Here is a 17,491-nt window from a genome sequence, read left to right as displayed (position 1 = left end):
GAGAAAGAAGCAGTATTATATCAATGAGTTCAATCCCACTTTTGACCTTCATCAAAAAGTGTACATTGGTGCTAATATTTCGTGGAAAGCTAAAATTCTTATTGCTCAACTTAGAACTAACTCTCATCAACTTCGTTCAAAAACCAGGTATTGGAAAAGGCCAAAAGAAGTGTGGGAAGAAAGAGTGTATTTTTTGCACCTCCGGGGAGGTGGAAACTGAAAAACATTTCATTTTGGAATGTGATGCATATAAGGACAGTACGGATAGTTATGCGAATATCTTGACAGCTGGCTCTTGGTATAATTTATTTAATGAGGGGTTAGTGAAGAAGTTGGGGGTGCTCATCATCACCTTACATAGGAAGAGATTGAAATTGCGGAAACCAATTTGATCTGACAGTTTGTCCCATAGACTTTTGTTAGTCGTAAAAAATTATTCTTATTCTATAATAAACCTCCTATGAACATTATCAAGACACCATGGAAGGACCTTGCCTTTCCTTTCCTTACAACTAACCGGAATCAAATTTGTTTGGACAGGTAAGCCACTCCAATAGATGGAGGCAGTTTGTGTGGCCCATCTCGCCGGCCCTAAACAAAGGCGTGAATCGCGATGACCGCCGGTTGCATCCCACGTTGTCGCAAATAATTTAAGAGGCCAGGAAAGCTCTTTTCACATTGTGCTTTTTGCCGTCTTTCGCCAGTTATCCTCTTCTTTCCCCTTTTAATGGAGGACGGTAACAACTCTCGCCGCCTCCACCACCACGGAGCCGCCGCGGAGGGCGGCGTAGCTTCTTCCAACGGCCTCACCCTCTCCTTGCCCCTCCGGAGCGCCGCCGCCGGAGAACCATTGGCGGCGGCGGTGGGAGCACCCGCCGAACGGGGCGGCGGCGGTGGCAGGGACGATGTATGGAGCCAGGTCGCCACCATGACGCTGATCGAAGCCTGGGGCAACCGTTACCTGGAGCTGAACCGTGGTAACCTAAAACAGAAGCACTGGAAGGAGGTGGCGGATGCCGTTAATACAAGGCCCGGAAGTAACAGCAAACAGCCCAAGACTGATGTGCAGTGCAAGAATCGCCTTGACACGCTGAAAAAGAAGTACAAGGTGGAGAAAAGCAGGATCTTGGGTGGTGGCGCTTCAAAATGGGCGCTTTTTAACCGAATGGATGACCTCATAGGGCCCTCCCGGAAGAACCAACTCCAGCTCCAGCAGCACCACAAGCCCCTTAATCACTACTCCCCTCCTCCTCCTCATCCTCCTCCCCCGCTTCTGCTCACGGCAGCTACGCATTCTCCCGACATGCTTATTCCCAACGCTGGGGTTAATAATTACAACAGTCACCAGCAGCGTATGAACAATACGGAGAGCCCTGATATGACCGAAAGCTGGGTGAATGATAGGAGGCAGCAGCAGACTGATCATGTGGTGGCGCTCAAGGAAGTGGCGAGTGCCATCGTGAAGTTTGGGGAGGTGTATGAGCGCATTGAGGTATTAAAGCAGCAGCAGATAATAGATCTGGAGAAGCAGCGTATGGAGTTTATAAAAGACTTGGAGTTGCAAAGGATGCATCTTTTTATGCAAACTCAGTTGGAGCTTGCAAAGATCAAGCATGGAAAGCAAGAGAACAGCACAGGTGCTTATTCTTTTTTTAAAAAAGTTTATCTTCGACCTAATGCTTTTTAAGCTATATTAAAAAATTAATTTCAGAGAGAGAGAGAGAGAGAGAGATTTTCTGAAATGCCCTCTGGCCAAGTCTCTAAATTCATTTTACTTTCACGCAGTAGCGCTCTTTGCCAATCTGGGTTTCAGAATGGGTCTCCTGAATTGAACATTCATACACATTAGTGCTCTACGTCTACAGGGGTTTAAACATGGGTATCTTTATTTCTAACATGCTTACTGGGGTTTGAACTTGGGTATTGCGCACGGCAACAAACTGCCCTCTAGGTCAAAACCCTCACAATTGTATTGCTCTCTACATATTCTTATATTGTTTTCTTGACAGTCACAAGGATTTCCCTATATGATTCTTTCCTATTGGTGTTTTGCATTCTCTAAAATTTGTTATAGTAGGGTTTTGTGGTCCTTCTGAAGATACATTGCTAATGCCCATTAATATTCATTGCCTCAGGAAGTAAGATTGGATTAATTTTAGAAAAAATGTTTTCTTTCGCTCTCAACTTGACCAATTTCCATCTGCTTTATACAGTCGTAATCCTCCCAATTGATTTTATGATAACACTTAATTTTCTGAGCGTTTTGCATCCATGTAATTTCTTTACCAAGAGTGTTCTGTTTCTACATATAAGATAATTCCACCTATATCGAAATTTTAAATCATTACAATTCCACTGGGAGATATTTGTGAGTTATTTCCTTGATTCTTGTTTTGGATATGTAGATGTAATCTACCTTTTGGGTCTGTGGGTGACCCAATTTTTTTGTGTTCAGGTTAATTATGATGTTTCAGGTATTCTATATTGTGATCTTATTATTCAAAAAATATATATTTCAGTGTTAATTTTAATGCATTGAATATGTATTACGGACAGTTACTTCTACATGTAGCAAGGACTCTTGAAAGTGATTTCGGGGACAATTACTTTTAGATATAACAAGCGCCGTTGTGTGTAGTCTGCTTTTTGTTCAGTTTTAATTTATTATTTAACACAAAGTTATACAATTACATATGAACTGGTGATGAACAAAATCAGATGGCTATTAATTTTGTTTGCCATTGGAAAATTATAACCATAACATGAAAAGTTGGTCAAATTCACTTTAAGGTGAGTTAAGTTGAATAGAATGTTATACAAACTGAATGCAATTCAATTGACCCCTGCTTATCACCTTTTTTATATCCATCTACATGGATGAACGAGAGTGGTTCTTTATCCTCTAATGGTAAATTATGTGTCTTATGTTGGAATGTACGATATACCTCTTTATTGTTGGTGATTCAGTAAGATCTGGCAATTTGATCATCTTGAGACTTGTTAACCTTCATCCAAACTGCCTTTATGATCTTAGCAAATGGCAAGTAGAACAGACCCAGTAGTAGACCCAGAAGCAGTAGATTCTTCTTATTTTGATCCAGTCACCTATCGACTTAATGATTAGGGGAGGGATCAACTCCAGACTATATACGTAACATGAGTGAGCTTCTATAGCCCACCTGGGCCTGCCGAAAGATGCCATCGAGAAGATCAACATCCACTATATCCACATGCAGGAACTATAGTTTCCCACCCATGGGGGGTCAGTTCACCAGTCATATGAGCGACTCTAGCACCTAGGGTTGCTCAACAATAATAGAAAGGCGTACCAATCCATAGATTTGTGCTTACCAATGCCCCGGTGTACCTCCATTCGAGTGGCTGGATGGGTGCTTTCTAGTTGGAGGCCAATTTGTTACTGGGTTCGGTATTTGAACCTTAGAGATGCCAACTTGAAAGATATTTCAAAAGATGATAGAGAATTCTGTAAGAGACCAATGTCCCGTAGGCTAAAATACTTTATCAGATTTAATAGAGCATTCAAATAGTTCCCAGAACAGATCCGTGAATTAAATTAAAATATAGAAAGACAGCTCAAATAATCACCACGCACAGAAAAATTACATTCATAGTCAAAAGTATTTGCTGACAGAATAATATCATGCTACTAGCATTGGAGTTTGCCATCTGAATTCTTCTTCATCCTACCCGCCTTTATAATCTTAGCAAATGGCAAGTAGAACAACTTTAGAGATGCCAACTTGAAAGATATTTCAAAAGATGATAGAGAATTCTGAAGAGACGCCTTTATAATCTTAGCAAATGGCAAGTAGAACAACTTTGGAGATGCCAACTTGAAAGATATTTCAAAAGATGATAGAGAATTCTGAAGAGACCAAAGTCCCGTAGGCTAAAATACTTTATCAGATTTAATAGAAAATTCAAATAGTTCCCAGAACAGATCCGTGAATTAAATTAAAATATAGAAAGACAGCTCAAATAATCACTCCACACAGAAAAATTGCATTCATAGTCCAAAGTATTTGCTGACAGAATAATATCATCTCAATGTATTATACTGAGTGAGTTCAAAACTTCAAATTACATATCATATCCTTTTTATATAAAGGCGGTACCCGTTCAAATTGCTACTCCCTGTAATGTTCCCTTTTGGGAGGACACTAAATCTTGCCCAATATGCTTGTAGAATTATTGCAGGTTATGTATTTTCAGTCTGCTCTGGTAATTTGGACAGATTCAATTCGATGTTGTTTCCCTCTTTAAATGCACAAGTCTGCTGTTTATATCAATCTGATTTGCTGCCTATACTCAGATATATATATATATGTGTGTGTGTGTGTGTGTGTGTGTGTGTGTGTGTGTTTGTGTGTGTATGAGAATCCTTTCTGTTTCATCAGGTCTGATTCTCTGGTATTTGATTTAATGTTTCCTCTTGTTTTCCTTCGATGCCTGCATTATTATTGTTTGTAGATTTGTATTTGTGTTCTGATCTCTTCGATAAATGTTCATATCATTCTTCCAGATTTTCTTATAATTTTGATTTAGGTCTGCTCCCAAATCTGCACTTAATGCTTCAGATATTTTGTTCTATTGCATGGATTCTTCCTTCTCAAATGAAAACTTCTCCACTTTATATCCTCCAATGTGAGGAAGAGTCACACCTCTTCTTAATGGTCATAACCTTTCACCAGTACCACCCAGTACAACCCTTGGAAAGGGTCACAACCTTTCATCATTGATGCCCCTTTGAAAGAGTCACTTACTTGTCATCTTAAGTCATCTTCCCATTAATGCTTCCTTAAAAACTTTGCTCCCTTCTTTCTTTCTTTTTTCTTTTTTTTTTCCCAAATGAAGTTCTCTTCTCTCCCTTTTATATCTCATGTTTGAGGGAGTCTCAACTTTTCATTTCATGCCTTTTGACCATTCATTGAACTCAACTAAATTTTAATTATATTAATTTTTATTTTTATTCTTTTATATTTTACTTTATTATTATTATTTATTAATAAATCCTATTTCAACAAGGGGACATTACAGTCCGCCCTTTTTCAAAATTGCTTGTCCTCAAGCAATGTAGGTTTCTAAGAATTGAATAAATCAACCCTTGGAGATTGGTATTTCTTCTTTAATTTGGTTGACCCAAGGCTTGCACCATGCTATGGATATCTTTTTGTGTTAAAGAATGCGTGATCTTAACATATATTAAGATGAGGATTAGAAGCATGACACACAGCTATGACCTCAAATGCAACCTATATCTTTCTATTTATTCACATCTGTAGAACATATAAATTATGAACCAAACATGGAGCATACACATAAAAGCATAAGTAAACACATGAATATACACAAACACAGAGCATACACAGGAATATATGCAGTCACAGAGTATACAAACAAATACACATGTTGTTAGATCCCTTTAGTGGGTCTAATCCTATCTTTCCATTTGAGCCAGAAAGTGGGCCTAACACCAATCTTTTTGCTCCTAATCCATTTTTAGTTTGAAAGTGGGCCTAACCCCAATCCTTTTGCTCCTAATCTATTACGAGTCAGAGTGGGCCTAACCCCAATCCTTCTGCTCCTAATCTATTACGAGTCAAAAAGTGGGCCTAACCCCAATCCTTATGCTCCTAATCCTTTTCAAGCCTAAAAGTGGGTCTAACCCCAATCTTTTTGCTCCTATTCCAATTTGAGCCAGAAAGTGGACCTAACCCCAATCCTTTTGCTCCTAATCCATTTTGAGTCAGAGAGTGAGCCTAACCCCAATCTTTCTGCTCCTATTCCAATTCGAGCCAAAAAGTGTGCCTAACCCCAATCCTTCTACTCCTAATCCATTTCGAGTCAAAAAGTGGGCCTAACCCCAATCCTTCTACTCCTAATCCATTTTGAGTCAAAAAGTGGGCCTAACCCCAATCCTTCTGCTCCTAATCCATTTTGAGTCAAAAAGTATGCCCAACCCCAATCTTTTTGCTCTTGTACGCTCATTGATGTGTCATAAACTTTCTGCAATATGTTTCAAACATTTGCTTATTATGTCCCATAGATCTTGGGGATGTGAGGGCGCCATAATTACTAGATTGGCTCCTCTGCAAAGCTGCCGTTGTTTATTGTCCCTTCTCCTGCTTGGATGCTTTTAAGATCTTCCTCATCGTGTCTTGTTTTCTTACTTGGATTTCCTTTCGTTTCACCGTCGAACATTGCATCTATATTACGTAATTGTCTTTCTTCCTTTCTCTTTCGATAGCCCTTAAAGCGTTGACTTAATTGCATTAACTAGTTTCCCTTAGGCTGGCAGGAACATGCTTTGATACCACTTGTAATGTTCCCTTTTGGGAGAACACTAAATCTTGCCCAATATACTTGTAGAATTATTGCAGGTTATGTATTTTCAGTCTACTCTGGTAATTTGGATATATTCAATGTGATGTTGTTTCCTTCTTTAAATGCACAAGTCTGCTGTTTATATCAATCTGATCTGCTGCCTATACTCAGATATATATATATGTGTGTGTGTGTGTGTGTGTGTGTGTGTGTGTGTGTGTATGAGAATCCTTTCTATTCTATCATGTCTGATTCTTTGGTTATTGATTTAATGTTTCCTCTTCTTTTCCTTCAATGCTTGCTTTATTAATGTTTGCAGATTTGTATTTGTGTTTTGATCTCTTTGATAAATGTTCATATCATTCTTACAGGTTTTTCTTTTAATTCTGATTTAGGTCTGCTCCCAAATCTGCTTTTAATGCTTCAGATATTTTGTTCTATTCCATGGATCCTTCCTTCTCAAATGAAAACTTCACAACTTTTCATTTCATGCCTTTTGACCATTCATTGAACTTAACTAACTTCTAATTATATTCATTTTTATTTTTATTCTCTTATATTTTAATTTATTATTATTTATTTATTAATAAATCCTATTTCAACAAGGGGACATTACAGTACCCTGCAAATTGCTACAGGATCTGGAAATGATGCCACAACTCCCTCTACAGTTGTGTCTAATCTGCCTCCTTGAATTTTAGCATTGTTGTGTACCGCCTGCACAGATTGATGATGGAATAGCGTGCTTGCAGTGGTGCTGATAGGCAAATTCGTGTCTTTCACAACCCTGTTACTTATCACCTTATCTTGCGATTGCTATGTGATGCTCTGCAAAAAGGATTAGAAAATCTGTTTGATGGCAACACACACAAGAGCACAAGAAACAAACGTTAGTGTTAGCAACAAAAGATTATCCTAAACAGGCATATCAAGAGAGATATTAAGCATGAAATAGAAAGCATATAAACATAAAATGAAATAGCTAATCAAGATGCTCATAGTTGCTCCTCCCTTGTTCCTCTCCTCTCCAAGTCCCAAACGAGTGTAGCTCTCAACTTTTAGCACTAGCCATGGATGCCATATGGAGATTCAAGATGGTTGAATATGATAAGAAAATACTATGCAAGAGTAGATAGTGATGCTATGAAAAAGCTCTATGCTAATGCCAGTATAACAACAATACTCTAAAATGCTTCTCCTTTTGCTTGAGGAGAAGGGTTCTATTTATAGAAGAAATAGGGAAATGAAGGGTTAAGATTGAGCAATCTTAACAAGGGTTAGGATTGAAAGTTGGGGATCCATGTGCACAATTGGCACCAATAAAATGGTGACAAGTTTCAACATAGGATTGGGTTGAGAGAAGAGGTTGGAGGCATTAAAGGCCTGAGAAGACCTCATGGTTATCTAGAAGGCAAGGGTCAAGTCTAAATTAAGATTACCCACTGGATTAATAGTTAATCCAAGGATAAACCTTTGTGCAAATGTTTAAGAGATAATCATGGTCAAAGCATTAATGGCCTGATGAGACCTTTGGGTTGGGTAGAGGTTGAGTCAAAACAAATGTTTTAACCATGTGGGAGGGTTTGAGGTAACCATTAATGGTTATTGGAGACTTTGGGGATTAAGTGGTTGAAGGTTGAAAGCCTTCAATGGTTATCAAAGACTTTGAGCCATTTAGTGGTTGAAGGTTGGAAGCTTTCAAAGGTTATCCAAGACTTTGAGGGTTAATTTGTTGAACACACAAAGCATTAATTGCTTTTCAAAGACTTTGGAGTCTTTGAGAAGTGACTCCAATTTGCTTAGGAATGTGACAATATTTAGGGGATGGATTAGGCTAATTAGGAAGGGTTTAGAAGAATCTAGAAGGGGTTTAGGCATACAAGTGGATTTTGTAGGAAAATGCAAGTGGGAGAAATTTTGGTATTTTCAATTAAAATAAAATCATTTATTTCAATTAAATGGTGTAATTTGCATTTGGATAAATATTCAAATAAATATTAATTTATTTAAATGAGAAAAATGAAGATAAAGCATTAAAATGCTTGAAGACTTTGAGGGAAACCATTAAAGGCTTGAAGACTTTAAGGAAAACCATTAAAGTCTTAAGAAGACTATAGAAGGAAGCCATCAAGTTTGAAGACTTTAAAGCCATCAAGTTTGAATACTTTAAGGGAAACCATTAAAGGTTTCAAGTGGGTGAGGATAAATAGGATTTTAAATAAATAATTTATTTAAAATAGTTGTGCAACTTGCTTTTGTAGGAAAATACAAGTGGGTGGAGGATAAAGGTGATTTAAATAAATAATTTATTTAAAATAATTGTGCAACTTGTATTTGTAGGAAAATGCAAGTGGGTGGAGGATAAAGGTGATTTAAATAAATTATTTATTTAAAATAATTGTGCAACTTGTATTTGTAGGAAAATGCAAGTGGGTGGAGGATAAAGGTGATTTAAATAAATGATTTATTTATTTAAATGTGAGAGGTGGGATTTTGGAGGATTTAAATAAATATTAATTTATTTAAATGTGAGAGAAGATTTAATTAAATAAATATGATTTATTTATTTAATTAATGGTCTGAATTTGGTTAAGTGAATTAAATCAAATAAATTGAATAATTTATTTAATTAATAGGAGAATAGGGTTAAGATGAATTAATTAAATATTAATTTAATTAATTATTAATTGATGGTTAAATAATCAAATAAATACTAAGTATTCATTTAATTAAGTGGACAGATTTATGTGACTACATTTGCCCCTCTTTGAGACGGTGCAGTTTATCGCATCGTTTCAAAGAAAGAAAAATAGGTGTGAAGAAATGCCCCATAAAATGTAAATTTAATGGGTGGTATGCCCCCTCGAGAGATGGGCCGAATTTTTTTTTTTTTTTTTGAAAAATCGGGCGATCTCTCGAAAAAGAATGAAAAGTGGAAGGGAGGTAGAATAGAAGAAATTAGAACTAATGATGAAAGAATGAGAGAAAATGGAGTGAATATGAAGAAACAACAAGCCAGCGAGTACCCTGAGGTCATGCAAGAGATACATAGCAGATGTAGTGTGGGGTTTGGATTGATGCTATACAATTGATCAAAATTGGTTGGACAATCTGGTGCAATCGGTTGAATTGCCCCGGTCAAGTCAAAGCGTGACAGTTGATGTCAGTTGGTCGCTTGGACATGATAAAGTCTGAGTAAGTGAATCAAAGTGACCTGATGGTGACTTAGACAATTGATGTAATTGCCCGATGAAGTCAAGGTATATGAAGCAAAATACTCGTTGAGACGTAGACAATTGATGTAATTGTCTGTTAGATTGTGTTTGATTGGTTGATCAATTGATAGTGTGTGCGTGGGATGGATGATTGTGGTGAATCATAGCAGCCCCGTTGAGACTAGGTCATTATGATAAATGCCTGATGTAGTCTAGGATTACCATGATCGATTACCTGTTGAGACCCGAAGATACTTGATCAGAGTATCTGTTGATAGTCTAGGTGTGTGGGAGTCGATGTATCTATGTAGACAGAGTAACTGGCTTAATTTTGTGGATGAGTGAGGATGGGAAGTGATGAAGGGATTAGGATGATGTTGACGATCAAGATAGGGAGGGTGAGGGGGGATTTGATGTTAGATAGAAGATATGGAGGACTAGGATCGAGTCCTATGGAAGAAGATGAGTAAAATAGAGTATGCATTATTATGACTACGTATGCATGATATGCAGCTATTATGAATGTATGGATGGGTGGAATGCAACGAAATGCAATATATACAGATGAGATGGAATGACGATCCATGGTGCTTTATTTTTCATCATTGAGCTTTAAAATGTTGTAAGAAAATACAAGCAACTTGACATAAAGATTCAAGATGACCAGAGTATTTCTTACATGGATTTTTATATAGCAAGTTAATACAAGCAACTTGATATAATGGATCAAGTTGACCTGAGTATTGCTTGCGGAACAGATAAGGATTATCTCCTTTCATGCATGACTTGGATCGTCCTCCTTGATCTTAGGCTGATCATATCCTGAGACAAGTGCATACCGTACTAAGAAATAAAAACCTTTATCCAAATTGGATGAGGAGGAACCAAAGAATGAGCATTGTACCTGTAAACAAACAATATATACATAAAGAATAAAGAATATGGATCCTTGGTAATGGTTCATGCTCATATGGTCGAGATATACGCTGTAGTCAGCAAGCCGTAGTGATCTATGACTGCATTTTGCATAAGATCACGTAGCTTGGTGAACTTCCCACGTAGACACCATTAGTACATGCCCCAGAACTTCATCGGAAATAATGCACAAACGATACAAAACAATGTTGAAAAGATCCCGATACAGATAAACAAATGAATTACTCACAAATCAACCAAGCATTTGATAGCTTAACATAATTTTCTTGTCAAAGAAAATGTCACTTTTGTCTTTGTTTTGGTAAGGAAGGATGCATCCTTGTTTTTAAAGACAGTTTCTGATTTGTTGGATGTGGATTGTGTGGTCGATTGATAAATGGTCATTGTGTGAGTAGTTTGTCATTGTTTATTTTGGTATCTGCATGGATGGGTATGTACAAGGTGTTGCCATGTTTTTGTGTGATTTTCAATGGGTTTTTCGATGTTTTTGGATTTTGTGTAATAGTTTTTGAATGTTTGTGGATTTTGTGAGTCATTTTTGAATGTTTTTGGATTTTGTATTGTTTGTGAATGTTTTTGATATTTTCTGGGACATTTTTGAATGTTTTTGATATTTTTGATGATTGCCTGAATGAAGAGCGTAATGACACATAAGACAATGTAGAATCCACTTCCATCAATAGGTTAAGGGTATTGCCCCCAGTTTTTAGACATGACTATGAAAAAGCGGGATGCAAGATGTATGGAGTACTATCATAATTGCAGAGGAATAACAAGCCATGGTTGATGGATGGATGGATGTATGTATGAAGTAGATGTGATCGCCACAAGTCTGAAAGATAATGGAGCCATAGCCTTTACGAGTGGCGCCTGTTTGCCAGGTTTTCACCATCGTTCTTACCCAAGGTGCCACCGGAGTGGTTGTTCACCGTTTGGATGCATGATTTTTCTTTACTTTTTTGAATGTTTTTATATTTTCTTCAGGACATTTTTCTGAATGTTTTTTGGTATTTTCTGATAGGCAGGGGAGCCTGATGCTCTGTACAGCTTATGTGTAAAACCGTTTGAGGTGCATGCTGTTGATTGGATCTGCGAGCGGTTCTCCGTCTGATGTAGCCAACTGATATGCCCCGGACCCAAATACAGTAGTGACAACATATGGGCCTAGCCAATTTGATTCAAACTTGCCTTGATGTTCTCTGTTTGGTTGGTTGCGAGGATTCTCTCGAAGAACAAGATCACCTACCTCAAATGTACGAGGTCTAACTCGGTGATTGTAGCTTCTACTCATGCGCTGCTGATAGGCTTTGAGGTGATTGTATGCAGCTTGTCGCTTCTCATCAAGTAACTCCAAGTCCTGAAGACGGGATACTCTGTATGCTTCATCATCAATGAGATTGTGCAATGAAACTCGTAGTGATGGGATCTCGACCTCAATAGGTAAGATAGCTTCTGCACCATAGACCAATGAATAAGGAGTTGCACCTGTAGGGGTTCGAATGCTAGTTCGATATGCCCATAATGCTGGATTCAATTGAACATGCCAATCACGACCGGCATCATTGACTGTCTTCTTTAGGATTCTTAATATGTTTTTATTGGATGCTTCGGCCTGACCATTGCCTTGTGGGTAATAGGGAGTGGAAAAGCGGTGTTGGATATGAAATTTCTCACAAAGCTCACGGACATCCTGATTTTTGAAAGGAAGACCGTTATCTGTGACAATGGACATGGGCACACCATACCGGCAAATGATGTAATTGAGGATGAATGAGGCGATCTGCTTGCCGGTGACTTGGGTAAGTGGAACAGCTTCGATCCACTTGGTGAAATATTCGGTGGCGGTAATAATGAATTTATGGCCGTTGGATGAAGATGGATGAATCTTACCCACAAGGTCAAGGCCCCATTGACAGAAAGGCCATGGTGTTGTGATTGGTTGCAGTTCTTGTGCTGGTGCATGTATCAGGTCACCGTGAACTTGACATTTCTTGCACTTCCTGACAAAGTAGTAGGAATCCTTTTCCATAGAGGGCCAATAGTATCCAGCTCGCATGATCTTCTTGGCTAGTGATGGACCACTTGAGTGAGTCCCGCAAATTCCTTCATGTACCTCTTCCAAAGCCTTTGTTATCTCACCTTGTTCCAGACATCGAAGGAGAGTACCATCAAGACTACGTCGGTATAGGGTTTCGGCAATAATGGTATATCGAGCAGTTTGGCGAATGAAGGTTTTACGTTGGTTATTTGATTGGTTGGGAGGAAGGGTATGATCGCGAAGATAGGTGTAGAACTCACCGTACCATGGGGATTCGGAACCAACAAGGCGACATATCATTTCGGATTCGGGGATATCATAAGCGGGGATCCAAAGCTGTTCGACCAAGAACTCGTAGCGTGTTGAATTCTGTGGAAGATCTAGGAGAGATGCGATAGTAGCCATAGCGTCAGCAGCTCGATTCTGATCTCTTGGTATCTGCTCAAAAGTGATAGTAGTAAATGATGTCTTTAGAGTGTCCACCATTTGCTTGTATGGCATGAGTTTATCATCTTTGGTCTGATATTCATCAGTTGCTTGTCGAATGACCAGTTGTGAGTCGCCATATACTTGTAGTTCTTGTAATTTCCATTGTACGGCTAACCTGAGTCCTGTGATCAAGGCCTCATACTCTGCTATGTTGTTTGTGCATGGAAATGTGAGCCTGTAAGACTTCGGGATGCTATCACCTTGAGGTGTGATAAACAGAATGCCTGCCCCCGAGCCGTGCCTAGTGTATGAACCATCAAAGTATAATTTCCATGACTGTGCTTCTGTAATCATGAATATCTCTTCATCTGGAAAATTGGAAATGAGAGGATGATCACCTATGAGAGGTGCATCGGCCAACTGATCTGCAATGACCTGCCCTTTGATAGCTTTACGGTCCACATACTTGATGTCGAATTCACTTAGAATCATTACCCATTTGGCCAAACGACCTGTCAATGCTGCTTTGCTGAGTAAGTACTTGAGTGGATCAATCTTTGCGATGAGTTGTACCTTGTGTGTCAACAGATAGTGCCGCAATTTAGTGGCTGCCAGGATTACTGCTAGGCAAGCTCGCTCAATAGGTGTGTAATTGAGTTCATAGCCCACAAGTGTGCGAGAGATGTAGTAAATAGCACACTCTTTTCCTTCTGCATTATGTTGTGCCAGTAGTACACCCAATGCTGTACTTGTTGCTGAGATATAGAGCAATAATGGTCTACTTGGATCTGGTGGCATCAGCAATGGTGGATTCATGAGATAGTCTTTAAGCGCCTGAAATGCTTGCTGGCATCTGTCATCCCACTGAAAGCGGATGTTCTTGTGTAGCAGGTGTGTGAATGGGTGACACTTATCAGCCAATTGTGCAATGAATCTGCGGATAGATTGAAGCCGTCCTTGTAGTGTTCTTAGCTGACTGATATTCTTTGGAGGTGGCATGTCCATGATTGCTTTAACCTTTGCTGGATCGACCTCAATGCCTTTGCTTGAGACAATGTATCCTAGAAGCTTCCTGGAGGTCACTCCGAAGACACATTTCTTTGGGTTGAGTCGAACATGGTACTGTTCCAGTCTATCAAAGATTTTATCTAAGATGTGAAGATGTCCTTCTCTAGTAAGTGATTTTGCTAGTAAATCATCCACATAATCTTCCATTATAGTATGCATCATGTCATGGAAGATGGTGGTCATTGCTCTTTGATAGGTCGCTCCTGCATTCTTTAGACCAAAAGGCATTACATTCCAGCAGTATGTGCCCCATGGACATGTGAAGGCTGTCTTATGTTGGTCCTCTGGTGCGATCTTTATTTGATTGTATCCCGAAAAGCCATCCATGAGTGAAAGCATGGCATGTCCTGCTGTCAAATCTACTATGATGTCAATATTTGGTAGAGGGAAGTCATCCTTAGGACATGCTTTATTTAGATCTCTGAAGTTTGTACAAATGCGGATGCCCCCTTTTGGTTTGCCAACTGGCACAATATTGGAGATCCATTCTGCATAATCAATTGGTCTAATGAAACCAACATCCAGGAGTTTCTTGAGTTCTGTTTTGACTAGCACGGCAATCTGAGGATGCATCTTACGAAGCTTCTGCTTGATAGGTTTGGCTCCTTTTGCTACTGTGAGATGATGCATGACTAAATCAGGATCAAGCCCAGGCATGTCTGCATATGACCATGCAAAGTTGATCTGACGCTGCTGGAAGAATTCTATAAATTGAGGCTGTTCCTCTGGAGTGAGAAGAGATGCCAGATGTATGATATGAGGGTTTTCAGGAGTCCCCACATTGTATTCTTTAGTCTCCTCAATGAGAATCGTCGATCGTTCCTGTTGTGTACTAGCAGGGAGAATGTCAAACCCTTCATCCTCAAGTGCCTCAGAGAGGTTTTCACCGTTGGATACGCTCTTTCTTTTTACTTTTGTTGGATCAAACAGTGCCACAGTGTGGTTTTCACTGGAAGATCCATGTTTTAATGTTATATTTTTGCAGCTGAAGGGTTTGGCATCCGCCCCGAAGTATGTTGCGCTATTAAGTTGAATGGCGAATCCAGCTTTGTGATCCCCGCTTGGTAGATTATCCCTTAATTCCAAAAAGTCAATGATAGCCTCATCATTTTGGAAGAGGTCAAGACATGGGGGATTTGGTTGGTTCCATTCGATGAGTTCAGGGTGGATAATGGGCATTACTTCATCGATTAGATTAAGTTCGTTAGAGGTATCAGTGAGGGTTAAGACAGTGTGGTGAAGGTCGTTGATGGTACTCTCCCTGTCAGAATTAGGCGTAGGATGAGACGTAGGGTCTGTGGAAGATGTTTCCAGCTCAGGTACCCAAGTGGTCTTTATCTGTGCTTCTCCGTAAACAGGAATGTCTTTGCGTGGTGGAGGTGGTGATGTGTCTTCCTCATCTGAAGTGTTAAGCTGTACAGAATCAAATTCCCACTCATGTGAGTCGGTCTCTAAATCACTTTCCAGCATCCAATTGCTATACCATACTGGGATGTCGCTGGAGTTGAATACTACAGGTGTGATTGGTTTATATACCTTTGAGGTGATCGGTGCTGCAGGAACTGTGATGGGGTTTAAAGGTTTTGTCACTGGAAGTATCGACAGTGTTGATTTAGTGGCTTCTATTGGAATGGCTGGTGCCATAGATGCTGCTACGGGTTCCAATACAGTTGCTGCTATGAATGGTTTTATTGATGTGATGACTGCTGTGGATGGGATTACTAGTTCGATTGGTGGGGTTTTTGGCACTGGTGATGGTTGCGGTGGGGTTGTGAGCCTCGATGGGGCAGTGGGGATAGTGCTTGATGGTGCTTTGATTATGAAAGGTATCCTCTTTGCAGTAGGTGGGCAAAATGGTTTGCTGGGTTTTCCTTTGAATCTGAGTTTAGGAAGGATCTCTTTTTCAAAGCCAAGGCCTGTATTACCTTTGGGCTTGAATTCTGGTAGCAGAGGTTCATGTCGTCCTTGTTTGCAGTATCCCAAAGCACTCTGACCATCATACCCCATTCTTTGCATAATGAGGAGGCCTTTGCCATATTGTTCCGTAGGAAGTGTAACTCGCGGTATGTCAGTGGTGATGGGATCCTTATAGATCCAGTCCGCTAGGTCCTCATCTTGTGTTTCTTCCTCTTGACTCTTTCCAAGGATGAAAGGCGTTAAGGCACATGCTGGCGTGTTTAGTGGTTGCTGGAGCAACTGCTGTGGTTTACCATGTGTTCTAGGAGAAGTGGGCATTTGTCCCACACAAAAGAGCTGACTCAAATTGTATTCTCCAGGACCTTCCTCTGCGACTTTCATTTTAAGCTTTTCTTGCTTGGGTATAGGGGTGTTTGAACTGGCAAGAGAGGCGGGATTTACATATGATGTGGAGGAAATGGCTTCCCTATTATTAGGAACAGTAATCTCTGGTTGATGGCTGATATTATGGCAAAAAGCAAAGGGATTTGCATCGCCCAGGATTGTGATCTCTACACCATTATGTGGGAACTTGATACATTGATGGTAGGTAGATGGAACGGCTTGCATGGCATGTATCCAAGGTCTCCCTAATAATAGATTATATGGCAGAGGAAGGTCCAGAACCTGACAGATGATGTGCTTTACCACAGGGCCCACTCGGATTGGTAGTACCACAGCTCCTTTGGATGAACGCTCTGCATCATCATAGGCCTTGATGGTGATCTTCTTGCGAGGATCCACTGATTCTACTGCATAGCCCAATGCTGTGACCAACTGTAGTGTGCAAATGTTTAGGCCTGCTCCATTATCAATCAAGACTCGCTTGATCCTGTGTTGGTTGACAAAGCCTTCAATGTGGAGTGAGGCGTTATGAGGTTGCTGGAAGGAAGAGTTATCACTTTCGGAAAAAGTGAGACAAGGTGATGACTTTAGACTTCCAACCATGGCTTGAAATTGGTCCGTGTTCAGGTTTGCAGGGACTGACGCCTCTTGGAGTGCTTGATCCAAGATTGTTTTATGAGAGGGTGACAGACGCAAAAGCTCCAAGATGGATATAAGCGCAGGGGTTTTGTCTAATTGTTCCACAAGATTGTACTGCTTTGGGATGGAGGTGGTGCCTTGTGGAGCTGCCTTTATGGTGACCTTGCCACGACGTGTAACAACATTGCAATTTGAGGTGGGATTTTTGAAGGTGATAGTTGCAATTTGTTCACTGGCATCATACAGGTGATTGACAGTGTAATTATACGCAGCCTGCGTATAATCAGTGGTATCAGGACCTCGTCTGGAAGTGGAAGGACCCCTTTGATCTTGCGATGGAAGTGGATTCTTGAACATTTGATGATCATTATTGGTTGTTTTTGGGTCATGTCCTTCAATTTCAATTTCTCCTCGGTCAATAAGATCCTGAATGAGATCTTTCAATCGATGACAATTACTTGTCTTATGTCCTCTTCCTTGATGGAACTCACAATGTTCAGTATCTCTCCACCATGCCGGT

General features: G+C 39.8%; 1 protein-coding gene across 2 annotated transcripts in view; it reads left to right on the top strand.

Annotated features, from left to right (window-relative positions):
- Positions 1–647: 647 nt before the first annotated feature.
- The window catches only part of LOC131052332 (trihelix transcription factor ENAP2), a 43,175-nt gene continuing 26,331 nt past the window's right edge, over positions 648–17,491 (top strand). Inside the window, exon 1 of one of the 2 annotated variants that reach the window (XM_057986970.2) lies at positions 648–1,637. In XM_057986970.2, the coding sequence (XP_057842953.1) occupies positions 728–1,637 (910 nt within the window). In that variant the 5' untranslated portion in view covers positions 648–727. The remainder of the gene's footprint in view (positions 1,638–17,491) is intronic. The other variant, XM_057986971.2, reaches the window with a different exon arrangement.

Source organism: Cryptomeria japonica, chromosome 2 (assembly GCF_030272615.1).
Source record: "Cryptomeria japonica chromosome 2, Sugi_1.0, whole genome shotgun sequence".
In the NCBI taxonomy this organism is placed as follows: Eukaryota; Viridiplantae; Streptophyta; class Pinopsida; order Cupressales; family Cupressaceae; genus Cryptomeria; species Cryptomeria japonica.
Note: the sequence above shows the minus strand (reverse complement) of the source record. Positions and strands in the feature narration are given on the sequence as shown.